At 34.5% G+C, this 21,253-nt stretch overlaps 1 protein-coding gene across 9 annotated transcripts in view; it reads right to left on the bottom strand.

Moving 5' to 3' along the window:
* The window catches only part of LOC145277918 (ubiquitin carboxyl-terminal hydrolase 25-like), a 148,272-nt gene that overhangs the window by 82,574 nt on the left and 44,445 nt on the right, over positions 1-21,253 (bottom strand). For 4 of the 9 annotated variants that reach the window (XM_080129977.1, XM_080129979.1, XM_080129981.1 and 1 more), the window contains one exon: positions 1,858-2,019. The exons of the other annotated variants lie outside the window; for them this stretch is intronic. In XM_080129977.1, the coding sequence (XP_079986103.1) occupies positions 1,858-2,019 (162 nt within the window). The remainder of the gene's footprint in view (positions 1-1,857; positions 2,020-21,253) is intronic. 9 annotated transcript variants of the gene reach the window in all.

The raw sequence follows: 21,253 nt of genomic DNA, 5'->3' as shown, positions 1-21,253 counted from the left end.
TGTACTCTTACGGATATCCATCCTGCCAAAGAAAAATTGATGAGTAAAAGTGCTCTTTCTAATTTCTGGATGTAAAAAATTTGAAATGGTGATAAGCAAGCAAATAACTAGTCAGACAACTCTATCTGTCTGAAATCAATCTGAACAGAAATCCCTCACTCTTAAATTAAAAAAAAAAAAGAAAAAAGTTATCTTTGTTCTTCAAGTCCTGAGAAATGGTTTTTGTATGAAAACCGAAATTAGTGTCTATGGGAACATTAGCACAAACACTGAGAAAGCATAATTTCTTTTTCTTGTCATTTTTAACAGAAGGTGTTCACTAGTTATAAAATAGTAATTTATTATGCAAAGAAAAGTCTTATTTCTTTTTTTATCTGTTTGTGTGCATGCCTGGCTAAAACATTGGAAACTACTATACCTGACATTCAGTATGACCCCAATTTCATTATGGTAATGAAAAAAGAAAAACATCTTATGTTCATTTGCATGGCATCACCAGAGATCAAATTAGTGCATGTTAGGTCAGAAAAAATTTTTTTTCATTGGTAGATGTTATAAAAACTCACCGAAACTAAATCAAACAACCAGTCAGCTGATTACTTTTTTCTTTCTATTATATATAGAAGCAGTTGCAAAAGTTTGCACATGAAGTAGAGAGTGAGGAGGCAGTTAAAGGAAGAAGTACGTTCAAAAAGTAACAGGACTAATGATGTGTCGAATGAAAGACAGAAATTTTTTTTTTTCAAAACACTTATTTTCTTAGCCACAGCAATACCAGATAGCCACATTATTATTACTACTACTACTACTAGTAGTAGTAGTAATAGTAACAGTTGGTAAAAAAGCTTAATGGATTATGTTTTTTTTAAGAAAAGTAATGCTGAGAAAATTAACAGCCAATTAATAGGACGATTTTTTTTCATAACTAGAATACATTTTTTCCTTTCTATTGTCTCTTCCCTGACCACCCCCATCAGAATGAATGGAAAAAAGTTCCAAAAATGACTATGTAGTTCACACATAGTGCCCAGATAAAGCTACTAGATGTTTACAAAAGCGTTTCTAACATTTAACTTATGCATGTGATAATTTGTTTCTGATTCTCAAAGGATCTATTCCACAGTTAATTACCCAACAGATAAAATTGCCAAGAAGATGAATTAGCATTGCAAATTTTCAGTGTGCACACTTTTTTTTTTGGGGGGGGGGGTCCACTTCTAGTTATTTAGAGGCAAGAGATATAAGAGTTTCTAACACTTAATTATGAAGGAGATTTTTGATTCCTGGAGGGTCTATTTTATAACAGAACTACCCAGCCAGGAAAATTGGTAAAAAGATGAAGAAATTGTCATTGTGAATCTTTAGCACGTCCACATTTTCCTATCCACTTTTAGTCATCGTCCAGACAAGAAAAATCATGATAATCATCATCATCATATTCGGTTTTTACACTCGTTTTACATGCTGGCATGTGTTAGACATCTTTTAGAAATTGACTTCCAAACTTATGTCTGGTCAGGTTCATTTGGAAGTCATTTTCTTAACTGAGGCAAATTTTTTATAGGCTGGATGTTGTTACTGACGCCGACCCAGTGAAATGGAGACTAGTGTTTTTATAGACGCCATCTCTAGCTCCAAAATGGCTATGCAGTTCACACGTGGGATTCAGATGAAGTCACTAGGCATACATGTTGGAGTTTCTAACAATCAACGAGATAATTTATCTTGCTTTTGTTCTGCAGCTTCAAAACCACTTTCGTATTGCTTGCTTACAGCTAGTATCGTTACAGGCCATGTACGAGGGTACGTTTGAAAGATGCAACAGACACATTCAGACTAAAGAGTTGCAGTACTTACATTATAGTCCGAGGTATCCTGCACGAGCATCGTAACAACGTCTTCGATATTGTATTTGCCATCCTGATTGCAACAGGCACTTATCGCCTCGGAGATCACCTTGACATCTTCGATTCCTGTTACTTCTTTGATCTGAGATAACGCAGCATCCTCTTTGCTTCTCTACAACGACAGGAATATCGAACCTTATTAAATGCCAAGATGAAGGTGTGTGTGCGCATGTGTGTAGATGATGATCATTTGGGATATGGAAATGGAAGTTTGGAATTGATAAAAAGGTACATCACACAATGTTTTTAGTGATATTAAAAATGTGGAGATATGTCTTGTCTTGTAACATTTGTGAATAGCAGAAAAATCTTCAATGAAAGACAGATATACACTATGACATTTTCTCATAAAACAGCAAGTGTAGGAACGAGGAGTAGCAAAATATAAAGAAAAAAAAAAGAGAGCATTCTATATCAAGATTCATTCTTTTCTGCTTCTTAAACAAATATATATCTCGACCTAGCCTGTGTAGACAAAAGATTCTTAGACATCAGTTGGAGATATTCATTGATTTAAAACCACCTGAACAGTGAGATTTTTTTTTTTTTTTTTTTTTTTTCTCTCCACTGTTCTTCCAACTGTAACCAAAATTCCCCTCTTCCCTCATTCGTTTTCTTAGTTTTTAATCTATCATTCTGACGTTTCCTCTTAGAGGGTCAGACGATAAGGCCTTAGGGAAAATTTTAATTTCACCTGCCCATTTCTTGTTTTTTTTTTGGTATTTAAATTAAATTATGTTTCCTCTGAAATTTCTCCTTCCATTCTGCTGTACCAAAAATTTACTTATATATATATATATATATATATATATATATATATATATATATAATAAATTTATATAAATATATTTATTATATATATATATATATATATATATATATATATATATATGAAATAAAATGGAGGTGGAAGGACCTGGATACTCAACGTTTCGCCCGATTTATGCGGGCTTCTTCAAGAGGGATGGTCTTGAAGAAGCCCGCATAAATCGGGCGAAACGTTGAGTATCCAGGTCCTTCCACCTCCATTTTATTTCATATCGTCGGATTTAATCCAGCTCAACAATCATATATATATATATATATATATATATAATAAAAGTAGACGTGTGTCCAGCTCCTTTTAATAATCACGTACGCAAATTATTTTTTATGAGCAAAGTATGACTGGCTTAATCTCAATAATATCTGATATTAATGAAACAGAAAGTGAAACTTACTTTCACTTTTAACATAGACACAGAAAATACTGTTATTCTTACGTATTGAGCACTTTAAAAATACTGAAACAATTATCTATAAAATGAAAGTGAAGGTCTGGTTCATTTTAATAATCACATGAAAATTCAGCAAAAATAGACTTTAAATCTTAATAATTAGTAATAAAAAATAAAGAAAAGAATTTATTTTACTTTTGACATACACACAAATATTCCCAAGTTATAAATATTTTTTGTGACTAAAATAGGAATTAATATGCAGACACAAAGATGCCTTCTTCAAAGATTCAGGAGAGAAAGAGAAGTAAAATTTATTTTGTTCTTTCGGATTTAACGTGCATATTTGATAAATTTTTTCCTTGTTTTCATAATCTTTTATCTAGATTACTTGTTTCAGTTTTTATACAAAGATATACCTCGCATGTGACCACAGTAGGAAATCAATTGTTCTTGATGAAAATAAATTACTAATTCCCAAGGCAACGCCTAGTATCCATACTAATTGTAAATAATATCTAAAAAGAAATAAAAATACTTATTTACTTTTTTTTTCCCTCTGAAATATGAGACATCTTAAAATCTATGTTTGTACAGGATGACCAAAAGAAAGAAAAAAATTCATGATCCTTTCTGCAACCCATATATATTTGGTACAAATAAACTTCAGTCTATGTTTGTCTTGTCCACTAAGTTTCAGTCATGAATGTCCAACAGTTTTCGTTCATTGGGATTATTCGGACTATTGTTCTCATCTTAAGTGCTTTTCTTTCACAATTTTGGCTGATGTAACTTTACCTTCTTCAAGTGTACCTTGTGTTGAATTTAGGGATCTGCATGGATCCATGGCATAACGGCATACTACGAGGGGGTGTGCAATAAGTAATGCCTCTGACCCACTTCAAGTTGTCTGATCTAGCTGAAATTTTGCATGTGCAATGATTTATATCTCTACAGGTTATGTGGCAAATTACAGCTAATTGTGGTTTCTGTTTTACAGATGTTTGAACTGAGTCAGGTGTGAAATGGAGCCTGTTGAATGTCGAGCAGTGATCCGTTTTTTTGTATTTGAAAGGATGCACACCACAGGAGACTTGATGAAATGAAAGAAACTTATGGTGATAATACCCCATCATATGACCTTGTAAAATGCTGGCATTGTGAATTCAAACATGGCCAGAAATCTGTGGAAACAGCTCCCAGATCTGGTCGCCCCCCCCTCCTTCTGCCATTGATGAGGCATCTGTCCGTAAAGTTGAGACTGCCATTTTGGAAGATCGGCGCATTACTATTCGCCAAATAGCCCACAATGTCAAGATTAATACAGGCTCTGTGGAAGCTATCATTGATGACCATTTGCATATGCATAAGGTGTCTGCCAGATGGATTCCCAGGTTGCTCACACCATTCCAGAAACGAGAATGCGTCGAGTGCTATAGGATGAATTTGGAGATGTGCCAAGGAGTCAAAGTTTTTCAAAAAACTGATTACACATGATGAAACCTGGGTCCATCACTATGATCCAGAGACCAAAGCCCAGTCAATGCAGTCGAAGCACTTGGACTCACCACCTCCAAAGAAGGCAAGGGTGCAGCCCTCTGCTGGCAAGGCCATGCTCACAGTCTTCTGGGATCAGGACGGAGTAGTGATGACAGATTTCCTGGCAAAGGGAACCACAATTACAGGAGCCTATTATGCTTCACTTTTGAGGAAATTAAGGGAAGCTATCACCCTCCTCCTGCAGGACAATGCTCCGGTCCACAACTCGCATGTCACCAGATCAGAAGCACGGGCGCGTGGTTATGAAATCCTTCCCAATCCTCCCTACTATCCTGACCTTGCACCCTCTGACTTTCACTTCTTCCCAGCCATGAAGTTGTTTTTGAAAGGAAAGCATTTCCCAGATGATGCAGCCTTGATTTCTGATGTCACGCCGTGGTTGGAGGACCAACCTGGGGTGTTCTACAAAAACGGTCTCCAGAGCTGCATCAAATGATGGGAGAAATGCATAACTCTGAGTGGTTCCTATGTAGAGAAAGACTAATAACTGTGCCAAGTTTCGTTGCTCTACTACTATGGGAAGTGGGTCAGGGGCATCACCTATTGCCCCTCGTAATACTTATTGCACGCCCCTCATAAATAAAATTCAGTTCTCAGTAATACTCTTCTGCGAGAAGGGGTGAAGGTTTAATCCTCAGTGTGAGCAATACTAAAAACATAATTGCAAATTACTTAAAACTTCTATTTAGTCATGCCTGATCAATTGAGAGCATGCTATGCCTGTGGATTTAAATAAAGTGCTTTGTTTAAAATTTTGTATTTTAAAATATGATAGTAAGTTTCCCAGAGTTCAACAAGGTACACCCGAAGAAGGTCAGAGGTTACACCAGTGAAAACATTGTGAGAACCCCCCCCCCCAAAAAAAAACTCAAGAATAGAACAATAGTTCAAACAATACAAATTATCAATTCTCATCTCAAAAATTCAGAAAAGAGTCTTTGTTTCATCACCATTTAATGATATTCAGGACACTTTAGTGATCATCTCAGCAGTAAGAGGCATGATTTTAATAGACCACCAAGGCCAAAATCAGGTCACTTCCAAGAGAGGAGTGCGTTCGAGTTATTAACATTTTTACATATCATAGACAAGTTTGCTTATTTTGAAATTTCAGTCATTAATGTACAAAAAACCAGCGCTGTTCAGTGATATGCCAGGGATACTTTGACAATCATCTCATCAGTAACTTAACACTCACTGGATTTTACACCAACAACTTTTATTTGTGGGATTAACTCACAACATAATATTTATCAAAACAATCCTCCAAATTATTCCTAAACTGAAGCAGGTCATCACAATCAAATTTAGGACAGTGTCAAGAGAGGAGTATGTCAGAGTTATAAAGAATTTTGAATGTCGTATTCAGGTGTGCTTATTATTGAACAAAAATAAAACAGACTGTTGGACATTCATAAATAAAACTTGATGGCAAAGTCAAACATATGCAGAAGTTTGTTTATGTGGCATTTGACAGATTGAAGGGGGGGGGGTCATCCTCTATTAATCAATTTAATTAAAAATTTCCTGCTAGCCTAAAAAATATATTTTATTTAATTCTATAAAATATTATATACTTTTACTAAAATTTGTTTAATATTAAATTGGATTAGCAAGAATTGTTTTTGATTACATTTCTTGAGAAATTATAACAAAGAAGTATTTAAGAAAAAATAGAGATTGAGTTTTTTTTTATTAAAAGATGGAAATTTGTTAAAATAAATATGGCCATCAAAATTACTGAGAAGTAAAAGACAAAAAAACAAAAACAAAAAAAAACAGTTTAAATACTTAATAGTTCAGACTAGATTACTAAACAAGTTAAATTTTATTGATTTAACATTGTAAAATTTATATTTACAACTGACTGCATTATATTAAGAACAATAATGAAAAAGGGATACAAACACCATAAAAATGAATATAAGTATTGATAAAATATATTTGCAACACCATAATTTAAATTGATCTGGTTATTAAATATTTTGTGTGGAAAGATAATTAAAAAAAAAAAAAAAAATTAAATGCAAAAAATTTTTTTTTTAAATAATGAAGTAAAAATAAGTGAAAGCAATATTTATTCAATACTAAACTTCAGAGGATTGAAATAAGTGTAGATGAGTGATGGTGGGGAGATGGATGATGGAAGTGATCAGATGGAATAAAATTATGGAACTAATTAATAGAAAATAGAGAAAGAAAGAGAAGAATAAGAACAGGAAGGAGATGGAAAGGAGAAAAAAAAAGAGGGAGAAGGGAAGAAAAGAGATGCAAAGAAAGGGAAGGGAACAAGAACAAACGAATGTAGGAAAGGGATGGTGAGGAAATAAGACGAGGATAGAGGGGAGAGAAAAGTGAAAGTAAGGGACGGAGACAAGGCAAAGGGAGTAGGGGAGGGAGACAAGGCAAAGGAATAGTATGTTTTGTTTTTTTAGCTCATATTTTGCTAAAAGAGAACTTGTAGTATTTCTTTGTTGATTAATAATGAGCAGAGTTCGCTTACTTGACCCAGATTAATGAGTTGTCATTTTGGTTTTATTTTCTTTATATATGGGTTTCTTTAAGTCAGGAAAATTGGTTAATGGTTGCATCATGAACTCCCCATTGGAAGTAAGTGAAAATTGATAGTGAGCATGTTACTCCGTGAATGACTACTGCTGAATATGAATCTGGATGCAGAAAAAACATGCATTTTGTTAATAAAAATGCATAGATTCTATGGTTTTCCCCAGTTCAGTTGAAGTTGCAACAGCCCTATATTTTGGTGTTGGCATTGAAGTCTCTCATAAACAAAAATGGATACAGAAACTGATCAGTTTTATTTATGTTGTGTTTTGTTGTGATCGAGTCCTCTGTTTATTTTGGAGAAACAATAGATTCACCCTGTAAAGGTGGTTGCGTGGGGGGGGGGAGTTGTGAATCAAGAGTCGTGTAATCTACAACTACACTTCTCCTGAACAGGCATTGCTTGAGTCCTGTGGCAAGGAGGTCCAGGATAAATAGAAAGCACTTTCAGATACAGCACCTGGTATTCCCTTACAGTCAGCCATTATATACTAACCAGGCTCAATATTGCTTAACTTGGATGATCTTTTGGCAACTGGTGTGTCAATGCCTTACTTTTGTGGAGTATAGATTAAACAAATAGCTATTGTTCGATGAAACTTCCACAGCTAATGCTTGAAGGCTAATATACAACTATTCTTATGCGCTCGTTCACATCTCTGCAATTCCATTGTATAATTTTGTTATTTCACTAGTTTCCATTTCTTCTTAATTTAAGACGCCTTAATATCAGATGCAAGTGATATAAATTAACTTTCTCCATGCATTGTTTATCTGTATTTTAATTTCAATATAACGAATAACAAGAGAGAGAGAGAGGGGGGTAGAGTAACAGACGGGAGAGAGAGAGGGGGGTAGAGTAACAGACGGGAGAGAGAGAGGGGGGTAGAGTAACAGACGGGAGAGAGAGAGGGGGGTAGAGTAACAGATGGGAGAGAGAGAGAGAGAGAGGGGGGGTAGAGTAACAGAAGGGAGAGAGAGAGAGAGAGGGGGGGTAGAGTAACAGAAGGGAGAGACAGAGAGAGGGGGGGTAGAGTAACAGAAGGGAGAGACAGAGAGAGGGGGGGTAGAGTAACAGAAGGGAGAGACAGAGAGAGGGGGGGTAGAGTAACAGAAGGGAGAGACAGAGAGAGGGGGGGTAGAGTAACAGAAGGGAGAGAGAGAGAGAGGGGGGTAGAGTAACAGAAGGGAGAGAGAGAGAGAGGGGGGTAGAGTAACAGAAGGGAGAGAGAGAGAGAGGGGGGGTAGAGTAACAGAAGGGAGAGAGAGAGAGAGGGGGGGTAGAGTAACAGAAGGGAGAGAGAGAGGGGGTAGAGTAACAGAAGGGAGAGAGAGAGGGGGTAGAGTAACAGAAGGGAGAGAGAGAGGGGGTAGAGTAACAGAAGGGAGAGAGAGAGGGGGTAGAGTAACAGAAGGGAGAGAGAGGGGGTAGAGTAACAGAAGGGAGAGAGAGGGGGTAGAGTAACAGAAGGGAGAGAGAGAGGGGGTAGAGTAACAGAAGGGAGAGAGAGAGAGGGGGTAGAGTAACAGAAGGGAGAGAGAGAGGGGGTAGAGTAACAGAAGAGAGAATGGGATAGAGTAACAAAAAAGGGGGAGTAGGGAATAATAGACAAAGGACAGAAGCAATAGAAAAGAGAAAGGAGACTAAAGGGATAAGAGGAGGGATAATTGGAAAAGAAAGAGACGGGCGGGGGTGAATAGAAGAGGGAGGGTGCAAAAGTGGCTGAAAAGAGTTCATGATAAAAGGTAAAACATGCAATGAAAAACATTTGTGCAAAGACCAACAACCCACCCATGACTCTTCAACTGCCTGAGAATATTCAAGATGCACATCAAGTTTTCTGTTTAGGACAAGAATAAAAGATAAAGAGATTATATAAAATCTCATAAAATATATATATATATATATATATATATATATATATATATATATATATATAAAGCCGAACGTCTCTGTGTGTGTCTGGTCACGAATAGGCTCCTATATGGTTGACTATTAAAGAAAACTGATCACATATAATGATAGAAGATGCATCAAAACACAGGAATGGGTATGTTTGATCTGGCATAATGATGATTCATCAAAATTGTGGGGTCTGCGTACGCACCTGGTCCACAAAGTATGGAAATAAAAAATTTAAAAATTATAAAAAAAAAAAAAAACGTTTACAAGCGTTTTTGATATAGATGTACATAAGAATACTTTGATAAGTATATTTTAACTTAAATAGGGACGGTATAATAAAATTGTGGGGTCTGCGTTTGCGCCTGGCCTCCATAGAATGGAAATAGGCACAAACTTTAATAAAGACTTTTCATATCTATCTGCATAAGTATACTTTGATAATTATGTTTTAGTTTGAAGAAATACGGTATAATAAAATTATGGGGTGTTCGTTCGCACCTGACCTCCATATAAATGGAAATATGTCACAAACTTTAACAAGATTTTTTAATATAGATCCACAGAATATTGTGATAAGTGTTTCAGTGTGATAAATTATGGGGTTTATCTATTTTATTTTTACTTTCATCATATTTTGCTTTGATTTCGATACCCCCAAATCGAAGCTATTTCTTTACAACCCTTCCTTTTCATAACCTATCATACTTTCATAAATCAGAGTCCATTTTCTGTAAGCTGTTTTTGAACCCTGTCAACGACGGGTACTTTTGCTAGTATATATATATATATATATATATATAGATAGATAGATAGATAGAGAGAGAGAATGTTCAGTTGCTGTGTGGATAAAGTACCAACTCAAGCTCTATATCAATAATTGAATTTCTGACACTTTCAGTGTCCTTCCCCAATATCATCTAAGATGGTTCAGCTATGCAACTTAGCATATGGAAAAAGAGCTCATCTATGTGGCCCTTCGTGCCCCCTTTTCTTCTGATTGGTGCAAAAAAATGGGTAAGCAGTTGGAGATTTGGGTTGCACAATCAAGCTGGCTTAGAAACTGCAGCAATATCATACTCATTGACTATGGAATCGAGATTACCTCATGCAATATGGCTAGCCAATCAAGATCAGCGAATATGGGCTGTGATAGTCACAAACCAGGGTAATATCTGTTGTAAGTACGAGAAACAATGTCTACTGTCAAAGATCAATTGTATGCGACAAATCGAGCACATTTTACTGATAGGTATGTGTAGGATGGGGGCATACCTTTCATAATTATATTGCTGCGTAATGGAATGCAACAAATCCGATTAGATTTGTACTTGGCATAGCCAATTCTGTAGTCTACAACAGCATCTATTTGGCCAATAATACGCATTCCAAAACTGATCTAAAAGTCAAGATGAATTGAATAATTATGGAGACCAAAATATGAATAGCTGTCTCTTTTTGACATGGCCTGGGATTATTTTTACTTTCATTAATAATTTGGCTGACTGAAATATAAAAAAAATGACCTTGTATCCTAACCAAAGGGAAATAACTATGTATTGATGAATACAGAGTTAAAGATTTAAAATAAAAAAAATCATTTTAGCAATGATTTATTTAGAATGGTTAATTAAATCTACCCAATTTCCACTACTAATGTTTATTACTCTATTACCTTGTGACTTCTGTATTTTCTCTTATCCTCAAGTGGCCTTTGGGCCTTAAGTGATTCTCTTGTGCAACAAAAAAATTAATGAATAAATTCAAAATCATATTTATAAAACAAAGAACAGGCAGAGAGAGGGAGAGAGAGTGAAAAATGGGACAGAGAGAGGAGAAAGTGATATATATATATATATATATATATATATATATATGAGAAAGAAGAAAAATAAGTTTTAAGAAATATATTACACTCTCTTAAAAACTTTTTTATCCATGTCTGTAATCCAATTTGTAATAAATTGAAATATTAACAAAATGTTGACACCAAAACAAATATTTTTCAACAAAAATAACAAATCAAAACAAAGACTAGCGGCCATTGTTTGGTTAATAGTTTAGAGATAATCTTATAACGGAGAAGTGCCCATGCGAAACAATAGAGAAAGCACTGTCATTCACATTCAGCATTTATTGTATCATATGATCTTAAATGAATACCAGAACAGCTACAGCAGCAAATAGCATCAGAATTAAACAGATTAGGTTTTTAACTGTTTTTCACAATAGAAAGTAAATAAATACTAGTACTTTTGCTGGCTTAGACAATGTTACAGCAATGAAATAAATTAACTGACAAAAATTTAAATGAAAAAATAAACTGGTTTTTCAAAAAAAAAAAAAAATCTATATCTATATATCTACAAAAGTGAAAATGTCTGTGTGTGTCTGTGTACATTCCCCTACCATCCATTTTCAGTCTGAAGACTCGAAATTTGACATAAGAGGTATTGGGATTTGGGAAAATATTTTAATCAGTTTTTGGCCAAAATTCGTCAAGGGATCAAAGTTCAACGATTTGACCTTTGAAAACTCTACCAAACTTCTCCACCAATTTTGACACTTGAAATTTTAAATGTAGGTTACTTGGACATGGATCAAACGTTTTAATTTGATTTGAACCCCAAAAATATGAATGTTAAAAGGGTTAAAATTGGGGTCAAAGTTAAGACAAATTTGACCTCTGCGGTCTTTACCAAATTACTCAGCCAATTTCTGGTCTAAACATTTGAAATTTTACATAAAGGTTATTTAGAGATAGGGCAAGCTTTTTTAATCGGTTTGGGTAAAATATTTGAGCTGCCAAGGGGTTAAAGTTAAAAAAATTTGACCTTTGCAGTGTCTAGCAAACTACTCAGCCAATTTTGGGTCTAAGCATTTAAAATGTATACATAACGGGTATTCAGACATGTGGCAAGCATTTTAACCAGTTTTAGGGCGAAAAAATTTGGCTGCCAAAAGGTCAGAGTTGAAAGAGCTGACCTTTACAGATTCTACCAAATTTCTCCGCCAATTTTGGGTCTAAAGACTTGAAATTTTAGATGTAGGTAACTTGGACATGGGTAAAACTTTATTTTGATTTGAGACCAAAATAATAAATGTTAAGGGGTCAAAATTGGGGTCTAAGTTATAAAAAATAAAATTACCTCTGCAGTCTCTACAAAATTACTCAGACAATTTTTGGTCTAAAAATTTGAAATCTTACATAAAGCGTATTCACACGTAGGGCAAGTTATGAACAGTACATAGGGCCCTAGCAAAGCTGCGCTGAACTGCTAGTATCAAATAAAAAAATAATTATATATATATATATATATATATATATTTCAGGTTGAAAATATTCAAAAGATTAGAATCATTGAATTCCAACAAGTGCCGTTCATAGTGCTCACTCAATCAAAGAAAGCAAATTTATAAGTTTTCTTTTCTTTATATAAATATAGTCATATCTTGCTATGATGTGCAGACCAGTTTGATCATTACTGATCTCATCAGTCGAGGAAAAATTTTTAAATTAAAAAAGCTGAAAAACTATAATTTTAGAGGAGGAAATGTTTTGCTATGTCTAACGTGTAGTATGGTTTAAAGAACTTCAAACCATGCTAAACATGGCAAAATATTTCCTATAAAATTATAACTTTTCAACTTTTTTTAATTTAAAAATTTTTCTTGCCTGATGAGATCAATAATGATCTAAAAAAATGCTATGATGTGCAGACCGTTTAGATCATTATTGATCTCATCAGGCAAGAAAAATTAGTGATAGTGTTTTCTGCTAGATGGGTGTTTCTTATGAAAGTTTGGCGAGGGGGGAACCATAGAATGGAGCTCAGTCGAGCACTTGCCATGAAAATAACGATAAAGCAGAGACAAACTTGCAACATCTCTTCTGTGAGAAAGATGTTGCAGGGAAGAGAGAAGGACATCCCCCACAAGGCTACAAAGTCTATTTTGAACTCTATCAAGGCAGGATAAGTCCTTTCTAGCAGCTCCTGCCCAGATGTGGCAACAGTACTCCATCCTTGGACGTACCTGGCTCTTATATAGATAGAAAATTGCATCAGCAGTGAGATATCTACTGGATCGATAGAAGGATCCCACCATTTTTCCAGCGGCCTTGGCAACGGATTTAATGTATGTGTTCCATTTAAGATCAGGAGTAAAGGTCAAGCCCAGAAGCTTGTCAAAACATGAGGCCTCCTCAAGACGAGAGCCATTCATTTCAATTGATGCCAGATGGGGATCAGAGCGTTGATGATATAAAGATAAAAGCTTGGTTTTAGATGCATTAAAAGTAACAAGCCACCTCTTTCCCCATTGTACCACTTGCTCAAGATCAGTGGAGAGAGAACTTGGTCGTTTACGGTCTTAGATGTGCTACCATAGATAGTAGTGCCATCAGCACAGATGTCTACGAATGATGTAAGGATGTGATTTGTAAGATCATTAATATAGATCAGGAAGAGAGTTGGGCCCAGGATGGACCACTGAGAGACTCCAGTATTAATACTAAGAGCTTCTGATTTCTGCCCAGCAACCACTACTCTTATATGAACCTATCAGAGAGAAATGATTTAATAATTAAGACATTTCCAGCAATACCGTAGCTGGAGATTTTGTGAAGTAAACCTTTATGCCATACTCTCAAAGGCCTTTGATATATCAAGAGGAATTGCCCTAGAAAGGTAGCCTCCGTCGAGAGATTTGCTAATCCTATGAGATATAACTAAGCACATCTGCTGTAGATCTAGCAGAATGGAAATCATATAGCGTGTCACTAAGGTTATTTTTGCCGAGATGGTTAATTACTTCTCTATTTAACACAGATTCCAGCAACTTACTCATAACGCACAGGAGATTTATTGGCCTGTACTGTGAGGGAGAGGAGCGATCACCTGAATTCTTAAATACAAGGCATACTGATGAGATTTTCCAGGGTGAAGGGAAGCAATTCTCCTTAAGACAACATTTAAACAGTTTTGTAAGGATGGGCGCAAGTTCTGGTTGAAGTCTTTTGAGTACTATAATTGGAATGCCGTCAGGGCCGGTTGCTTTACTGGAATCAAGGTTTTTGATTAGCTTGGCAACATCACGTACAGATATTTGTATATCACATAGCATGTTTTCTGATACAGAAGGAAATATTGGAGGTTGGCAGCCTTGGTCACAAAGATTAGAATTAGATGCAAAGTTCTTGGCAAAGAGTTTGGCTTTGTCTGATGCTGATGAGATTACTTCAGGTCCATTTATGAGAGTTGGGATAGAGCACACGTTTCTGTTCAGGATTCTGTTTGCTATTTGCCAAAACTGGTGGAAACCAAGCTGCTGCTCAGCTACTTTGGACTTGACAGACTGAGCATACAACTCTCTTGCATTCTTTATTACTTTTTTTACAGTGATTGCTGGCAGTTCTGAAAGCGGCTTTAGTCTCAGTACATCTATTACATTGAAAGCAATGGAAAAAGTGATTTCTATGCGCAATGGCAGCAGCACATTCCGGAGAGAACCATGGCTGGCTGTTAGATTTTTGCTGGAATTTTTTCGAGGGTATGAAATGGTTTATACCTACAATTAACCATTCTGTCAGGTCTGATACTATAGAGGATACATCCTTTTTAAATATGGAACGCAGAGGTAGATCTGATATAAATGTGCAGAAGCTATCCCAGTCAACCATAGAGTATCAATATACTGTACGATGGAGAGGTACATCTGGGAACTTATTACATTTCATTTTTACCTTAACTGATACAACTGAGTGGTCGGAAGAGCCAAGTGGAGACAACAGAAGCTGAACACAGTTCAGGGCAAGTTGTGAGAAAGAGGTCTAGGAGACTTGCATACTGGCCGCCAGTATCGGGAACACAGGTGGGTTCGTGAACAATCTGAGTGAGGTCATAAGCAATGGAGAAATCATGACAGAACCTCCCCTCATCATCGGTCTTGTTTGAGGGAGTTAACCATTCCATATTGTGAACATTGAAGTCTCCACAGACATGAATATTAGCTGAAGGATAAGAAGATAGGGCGTGGTCAATTTTCTCAGATATGCTTTTAAAGATAGTAACTCTGCTGTTGTGGGGGCAAATATAAATGCTTGAGCAAGTGCAACCCGGAAGCACATATAGGGTAAGTTAGGATCTTCTCTGGAGATGTCCCTACCACATGGAAAGCCATCTTTTTATATATTATAATATATATCTGTATCTATATACCTATAAAATTGAGTTTTTTTGTTTTTTTTTTATCGCCTAACATTGACACTAAAAACCTACATTTTCTATTTAAACAAGCTGTGCATGTGTGGCCCCCCTCTGGTGCTGCATGTGAGATGATGCTACAAAAAACAGTGAAGAAATGATGAATGCAAGACGTGTGAAAGGCCAACGTTGCCTTCACATTTTCGCCAAGTTTCAGAAAAATCTAATAGATGGAGCAAAAGTTATGGGGTAAAAAGTGTCATTTTTTTGCAATTTTGGAGTATTTGTGACACCTTTTGAGCTCCTGGGAATTCTGAATCCCAATGAAAATGGACAAACGGTGCAGTTTCACGCCTTAGGACATGTATATTTGAATTCAGTACCATGGAAAACCACTATATAGACATACATATCAAGTTTTTGAGCAATATGAAAATGAGCTCCAAAAAGGCATGTTTTTTTAGCTCTAAAAGTCCTAAAGAACCAGAATTTTGCCAGGGTCACCCATACTGAATTTACATTAAGAACAATGGCCTCCAAATCTGACCAAGTTTCAGGAAAATCTAATTGATGGATCAAACGCTATGGAGTCAAAAGTGTAATTTTTGGCCATTTCGGGGCATTTTTGACCTCTTTCGAGCCCCTGGGGACGCAACAGGAACTTTTGAAAAAAAAAAAAAAAAATTTTTTACCGTACACATTTAATGAAATACAATTGGTGGCAATATTTCAGAAAAAACTAATGGATGGTTATCTGGCAATCATCCAGATTAACAGACGTATGGAAGCACGGAGGTAAATCAGGGGACCAAAAATATTAAAATGAACTTCTTAATATACACAGTCATGAATATGTAAGTAACTTCATGAAGGTTAACTAATTGGCATATTTTTTTTGAAAACCGAGCATCATTAATTATTCATTTTTTTTTATGGTTTCTTATTAGACGAGTGGTTTTATTTAACTATTATGCTTAATTTTTTTATGCATAGTTTCTACATTGTGTGTAATTGTGTAAAATTTAGGATGAAAACATTCTAACATACAGAAATATATATAAGTAACTTTGTATGTGTGAAACTTCTCTACCAAAGTCCTCACTGAATATTTGATCTACATACTTGAAACTTGATAATATAAAGTATTTGGACTTCGGGGACATTTTTTATTTGGTTTTTAGCCTGTAAAAAAAGCTGTTAAGGGGTCAAAATTGAAAAAAAAAAAAAAAAAAAAAAAAAAAAAAAAGTAAATCGACTAACTTCTGAGCATTCATACATATCTATTTTTTAGCTTGAACTCGCTTAATTTTTAGTCTTTTTTATTCATCTGGTGATAGCTCATATAGTAACTATGAAAGCTGAAAATGCTAAAGGCTAGATGTTTTGGTTTCGCTTCCAACTGATGGCACTAAAGTAATTTTTTTTAACTTTTAAAATCATTACTATATATATATTGGGTACCAAATAACAATAGAGAATTTGCTCTATAATCAATACGAAATCATCATAAATTAAAATATCATATTTAAGCATAGTTTGCGACCGAGCAATGCCAAGCTACCTGCTAGTATATTATAAAATTTGATTTTAACTGATGACAACCAAGGCCTATTTTTTTTTTTTTTTTAAACTTAAAATTACTTCTACATATTGGGTACAATATAATAATCAGTAGAGAATTGCATCTATAATACGAAATTTGCATAAATGAAAATATATTTAAACGTATGACTGGGCAATGTGGGGTGGCCTGCTGCTATTGTGTATGTGTATATATATATATATATATATTTTTTTTTTTTTCAAGGTTATGAGGAGGTAATGAAACATGTTTTTATATTTAATATTTTACTTTTTGATATTTCAAGCGATTCCCTGTTCTTGACAAAATGTAGCAAAATAACAATGTTGGAAAAACTGGAAATTTGTTTTTTTAGCTGCATTCATTCCTTGCAAAAATAAGATTTAACAGTTTTTATTTATTTATTTTTTTTTTATTACATTTTCACCCCAAACAAGGCACACTGCCACTTTGATGTAGGGGACTACTATCAGGGACATAATCTACAGGAGTACTATGTGGGGAGTTGGGCAGCAAGATGTATTGTAAATATTGTCCCACTCCACACAATGGAATATTTTATACACGATTGCTTTTGTAAATTTTTTTTTAATCAAATTAGGAATTAGCTAAATAGAATTCACTCATAGAGGGAGTGTGATATTTTGATGAAAGTGTCTCACATAGGGTAAGTCCTAACAAAATATGATCATTGACCCCTTCCTCTCTCCTCCACAAAACGACTTGGGTTTCATGCTGGCATTTATTTAAAACACATTGTTTTAACTGTTTCATTTTTTATCCAAATATTACATCTATCAATAATCTAACATGTGCTAACATGTCGAATCATGAACTACTAAAAACTAGCAGCAACTTTTTGTACAACTTGACAGATTGTGTTTATGGATGGACGTGCACATAGAAATTTGTAATAGATTTTCAAGCGAGTTGTAAACGCATTCATCATGGGCTTGTTGAGCTGGCTCCTTCCAATGAATTTATCAAGTCCTGAATGAGGGCCGACCAAGCACAGCAGTCCATTGCCAACTTTGAGCCGAACATCAACAAGTAGCTACATAGACTGATAATGATAATGCCTAACATCAATTCCATGAACAGAGTTTCTTTACAAGAAATTCCCATTTGTGGAACATGTTGCCACAAGATTGCTTACCAGAGGACTACAACATAATCCTCTCCAAATCTAATGTCAATAGACACTTATCATAAACCATTCTTGGAAGTTATTAACCTTTATCTTAAAGTGGCTATTAGTTTGGATAAGTGGTCACTCTGCAGCTGAAAAGGGGGGAGGGGGAGTAGGGATTTTCTTTTATTTTTTTTAAATAAAAAGAAAAGTAAACTTAGAATTTTGATTTGTATAAACAATTATATTCTTTTATTTAGGACAAGTACAATGTCGGGAGTCAGACATTTTCTAACCTCCCCCTCCCCTCAATCTCTACACAAAGAAAATTGCTCTCTAAAATCATTTCATTCAATAAAAATAGTCAATGTCTAAAATTATTTTGCTATACAGACCAAAAATAGGAAGTTGAACATGGAAAGTCTTAATCAGTGTATGATATCGAGTCAGTAATGAGAATGCCATTCAATATGAACACTAAATTGGATTGTATAAGATTGTATAAGGTGTTCAGTCAACCAGATATTTATGTTATTTTTACTCCTAATATATGATTATTTCTGCCAATTATTTTCAGTCAGGCAGAGAAAATGTGCCCACTCTTGGGTACCATACACACACACACACTGACCCACGTACAAAAAATAACGATGTAGTTTTATTGCTTTGAATGATGAGGAGATTAAACAAGTGCAAGAACTATGGCAGTCATATGGTGTAGTGGATACGGGATAGTAGGTTCAATGCGCATTGTTTTTTTTTGTTTTTTAGTTCAGTCAGGGCTACCGCATCACTTTCCCCAACACTCCTTTGTTTAATGGTTTTGTTTTACAACATATCAGTGACTTTTGGGGTTATTTAATGTCAAACTTTGTCATTTTGATAAAAGTTTTTCTTTTTTTTGATTGAAGTTTTTTTATCTTCAAATATTTATTCATAGTTTTGTTGTCTTTGTAGAGGAAAATTATGAATATTATATTTTAGAAGTACATTATGTAAAAAAACAAAACAAAAACAAACTATTTTGAAATATAGGAGGTTACATTGTATTTGTAAACTTTAAATACATTGTGAAATAATGTTGCTAAATTTTTAATAATTACAATTAAATTCAATAAATGTTCTGTTTTCTGATATTTTCTGATACAATATTTAGTTTCTTTATTGAACTTGTTTTGAATTACTGGAAAAGTTTGGTTAGAAAAAAACTTTTGGATTGTCTTTGCTTTTCGCTAAAAATGACAACAAAAAAAATCCCGGCAAGTTAAAGTGTACTTTTCCACAAAATTTTGTCATAATTAAGTTTTAAGATGTACACATAAGTAACTGTAACAATATATGCCATAATCATGTTGACACACCATTTCTAGTTAGATCATCAAAATTAGGCAACGTTGAGCCTGATCAGTACTAGATAGGTGACCATTTGGGAATACCAGGTGCTGTATGTAATTATTATAAAAAAAATAATAATTTTTCATAACCAAAATGCAACTGGGAATCGCTTGTGATTTTGATATTCCTTAGAAGCATCTTCAGCGATCAAATGATCCAATCTTTTAAATTGGATGGTGAGGGAGATAACATAAGTACAAACATGAAAATCTCCCTGTATTACCTGGAAAACTCAAGAAACCAAGAATTGCAATCCTCTCCTCTCCCAGTATTAAGATGACTAAAAACTTTTCATCCAAAATGAAAATCCTTCATCCACGATATGAAAAATATTTGCAAAAAATTATTTGGGGAACTCATTGAATTAATTGCAAGGACAGTGTATGTGCATGTTTTGGTGGAAAAGAAAAAAAAAAAAAACATGGCAAAATTCCTGTTTGGCTAAATAATAACTAGGACAACAGCATATTCTTTTCATTGTCTCAAGTGTATATCCATTGATATCTTATATGCTTTTATATGGAGTGATGAGGGTCTTGGTTGATTAACTGTGTTGAATATATACTCGATAGCCAAAACAATGAAAATAATATTCTGTTGTCATAGCCCTAGTAAGAACAACTGTTAAGGAACTTCAAGCAATTCACATATTACAAATCAAACTGGTTTCTTTTGTAATTTTTACCCTAAACTAACCTTAACATAACCCGAAACTAAGTTTTAGTTTGCAAAGTGACTTTGTAGAAACATCATTTAAAAAATTAATAAAACAAAAAAAAAATAAAACTACCACCTCTACCTGCATCCCTGATCCACACAGTGATCCCCACTCTAAAACCGAAAATATTTTATGGATATTTCTTTTATAGTTGAATCATTCTTTCATATTCCATCATGGGCAATGCCAGGACACGGGTACTCCTAGTTATTAATAATTTAACAAAAGAATCAGACGGGTTACTTTTGTACAAATGAGCAGACATGCACTCTGATGTTGTTTAATTTGATAGCGAAATTCATTTTTGTGGCTGGAAGGGATACAAATAGGCTTGTTTACCTGCCTGTGGTGCATGTGTGTTGCATTTGGGGTGGGGGTTGTTTTTAATTTACAATGAGAAATGGATTGAAACCCCCAAATGTAAACTAATTTGAAAAGATCAGAAAGATGCTTTTCACCAAAAATGCTAATTTTCCATCCATGATATAAGAAAAAGTTAATATAACAATTATAATAGCATGAAAACAATCATTAAATCAGAAAACAATAGCAAATAGTGAATTAATGAGATACACTTTTGCAAAGCAATACGCACATTAGTTAACCTTAGTATGTTGATCGCATAGACATCATTAGTATACAAGGTAGTGGTTTTTGTCCAGAATTACTCCATATTAAAAAGCAAAAATAAAGAATAATCTATGATGTACATACCCATAATAAAATGAAAATATGTTCCAAAAATTACATAAATTGATCAAGTAGTTTTATTTTTATAAAGAAAATCATCTTGAAACGATTAATGGGAATGTGCAGATATTACAGCATAGATCATGACAACTTGAATAATGTGGAGTTATCTCCTTTTGTTTTTTTTTTGTTTGTTTGTTTTCTTTGTTTTCAAAATGGCAGACATGACAGCCGTTCCTCGGTTACTCATAAAATTTGATTTTCTTATTTAAAAATAAAACGACTTGATTAATTTACATGATTTCTGGAATATGATATTTTTGTTTGTCACAGGTACATACATCATGCAGATTTCTCTTCATTTTTATTTTTTTTAATATTGGG

The sequence above is a fragment of the Euprymna scolopes genome, chromosome 6 (assembly GCF_053919585.1).
Source record: "Euprymna scolopes isolate OS-2025 chromosome 6, ASM5391958v1, whole genome shotgun sequence".
NCBI classification, from domain to species: Eukaryota; Metazoa; Mollusca; class Cephalopoda; order Sepiida; family Sepiolidae; genus Euprymna; species Euprymna scolopes.
Note: the sequence above shows the minus strand (reverse complement) of the source record. Positions and strands in the feature narration are given on the sequence as shown.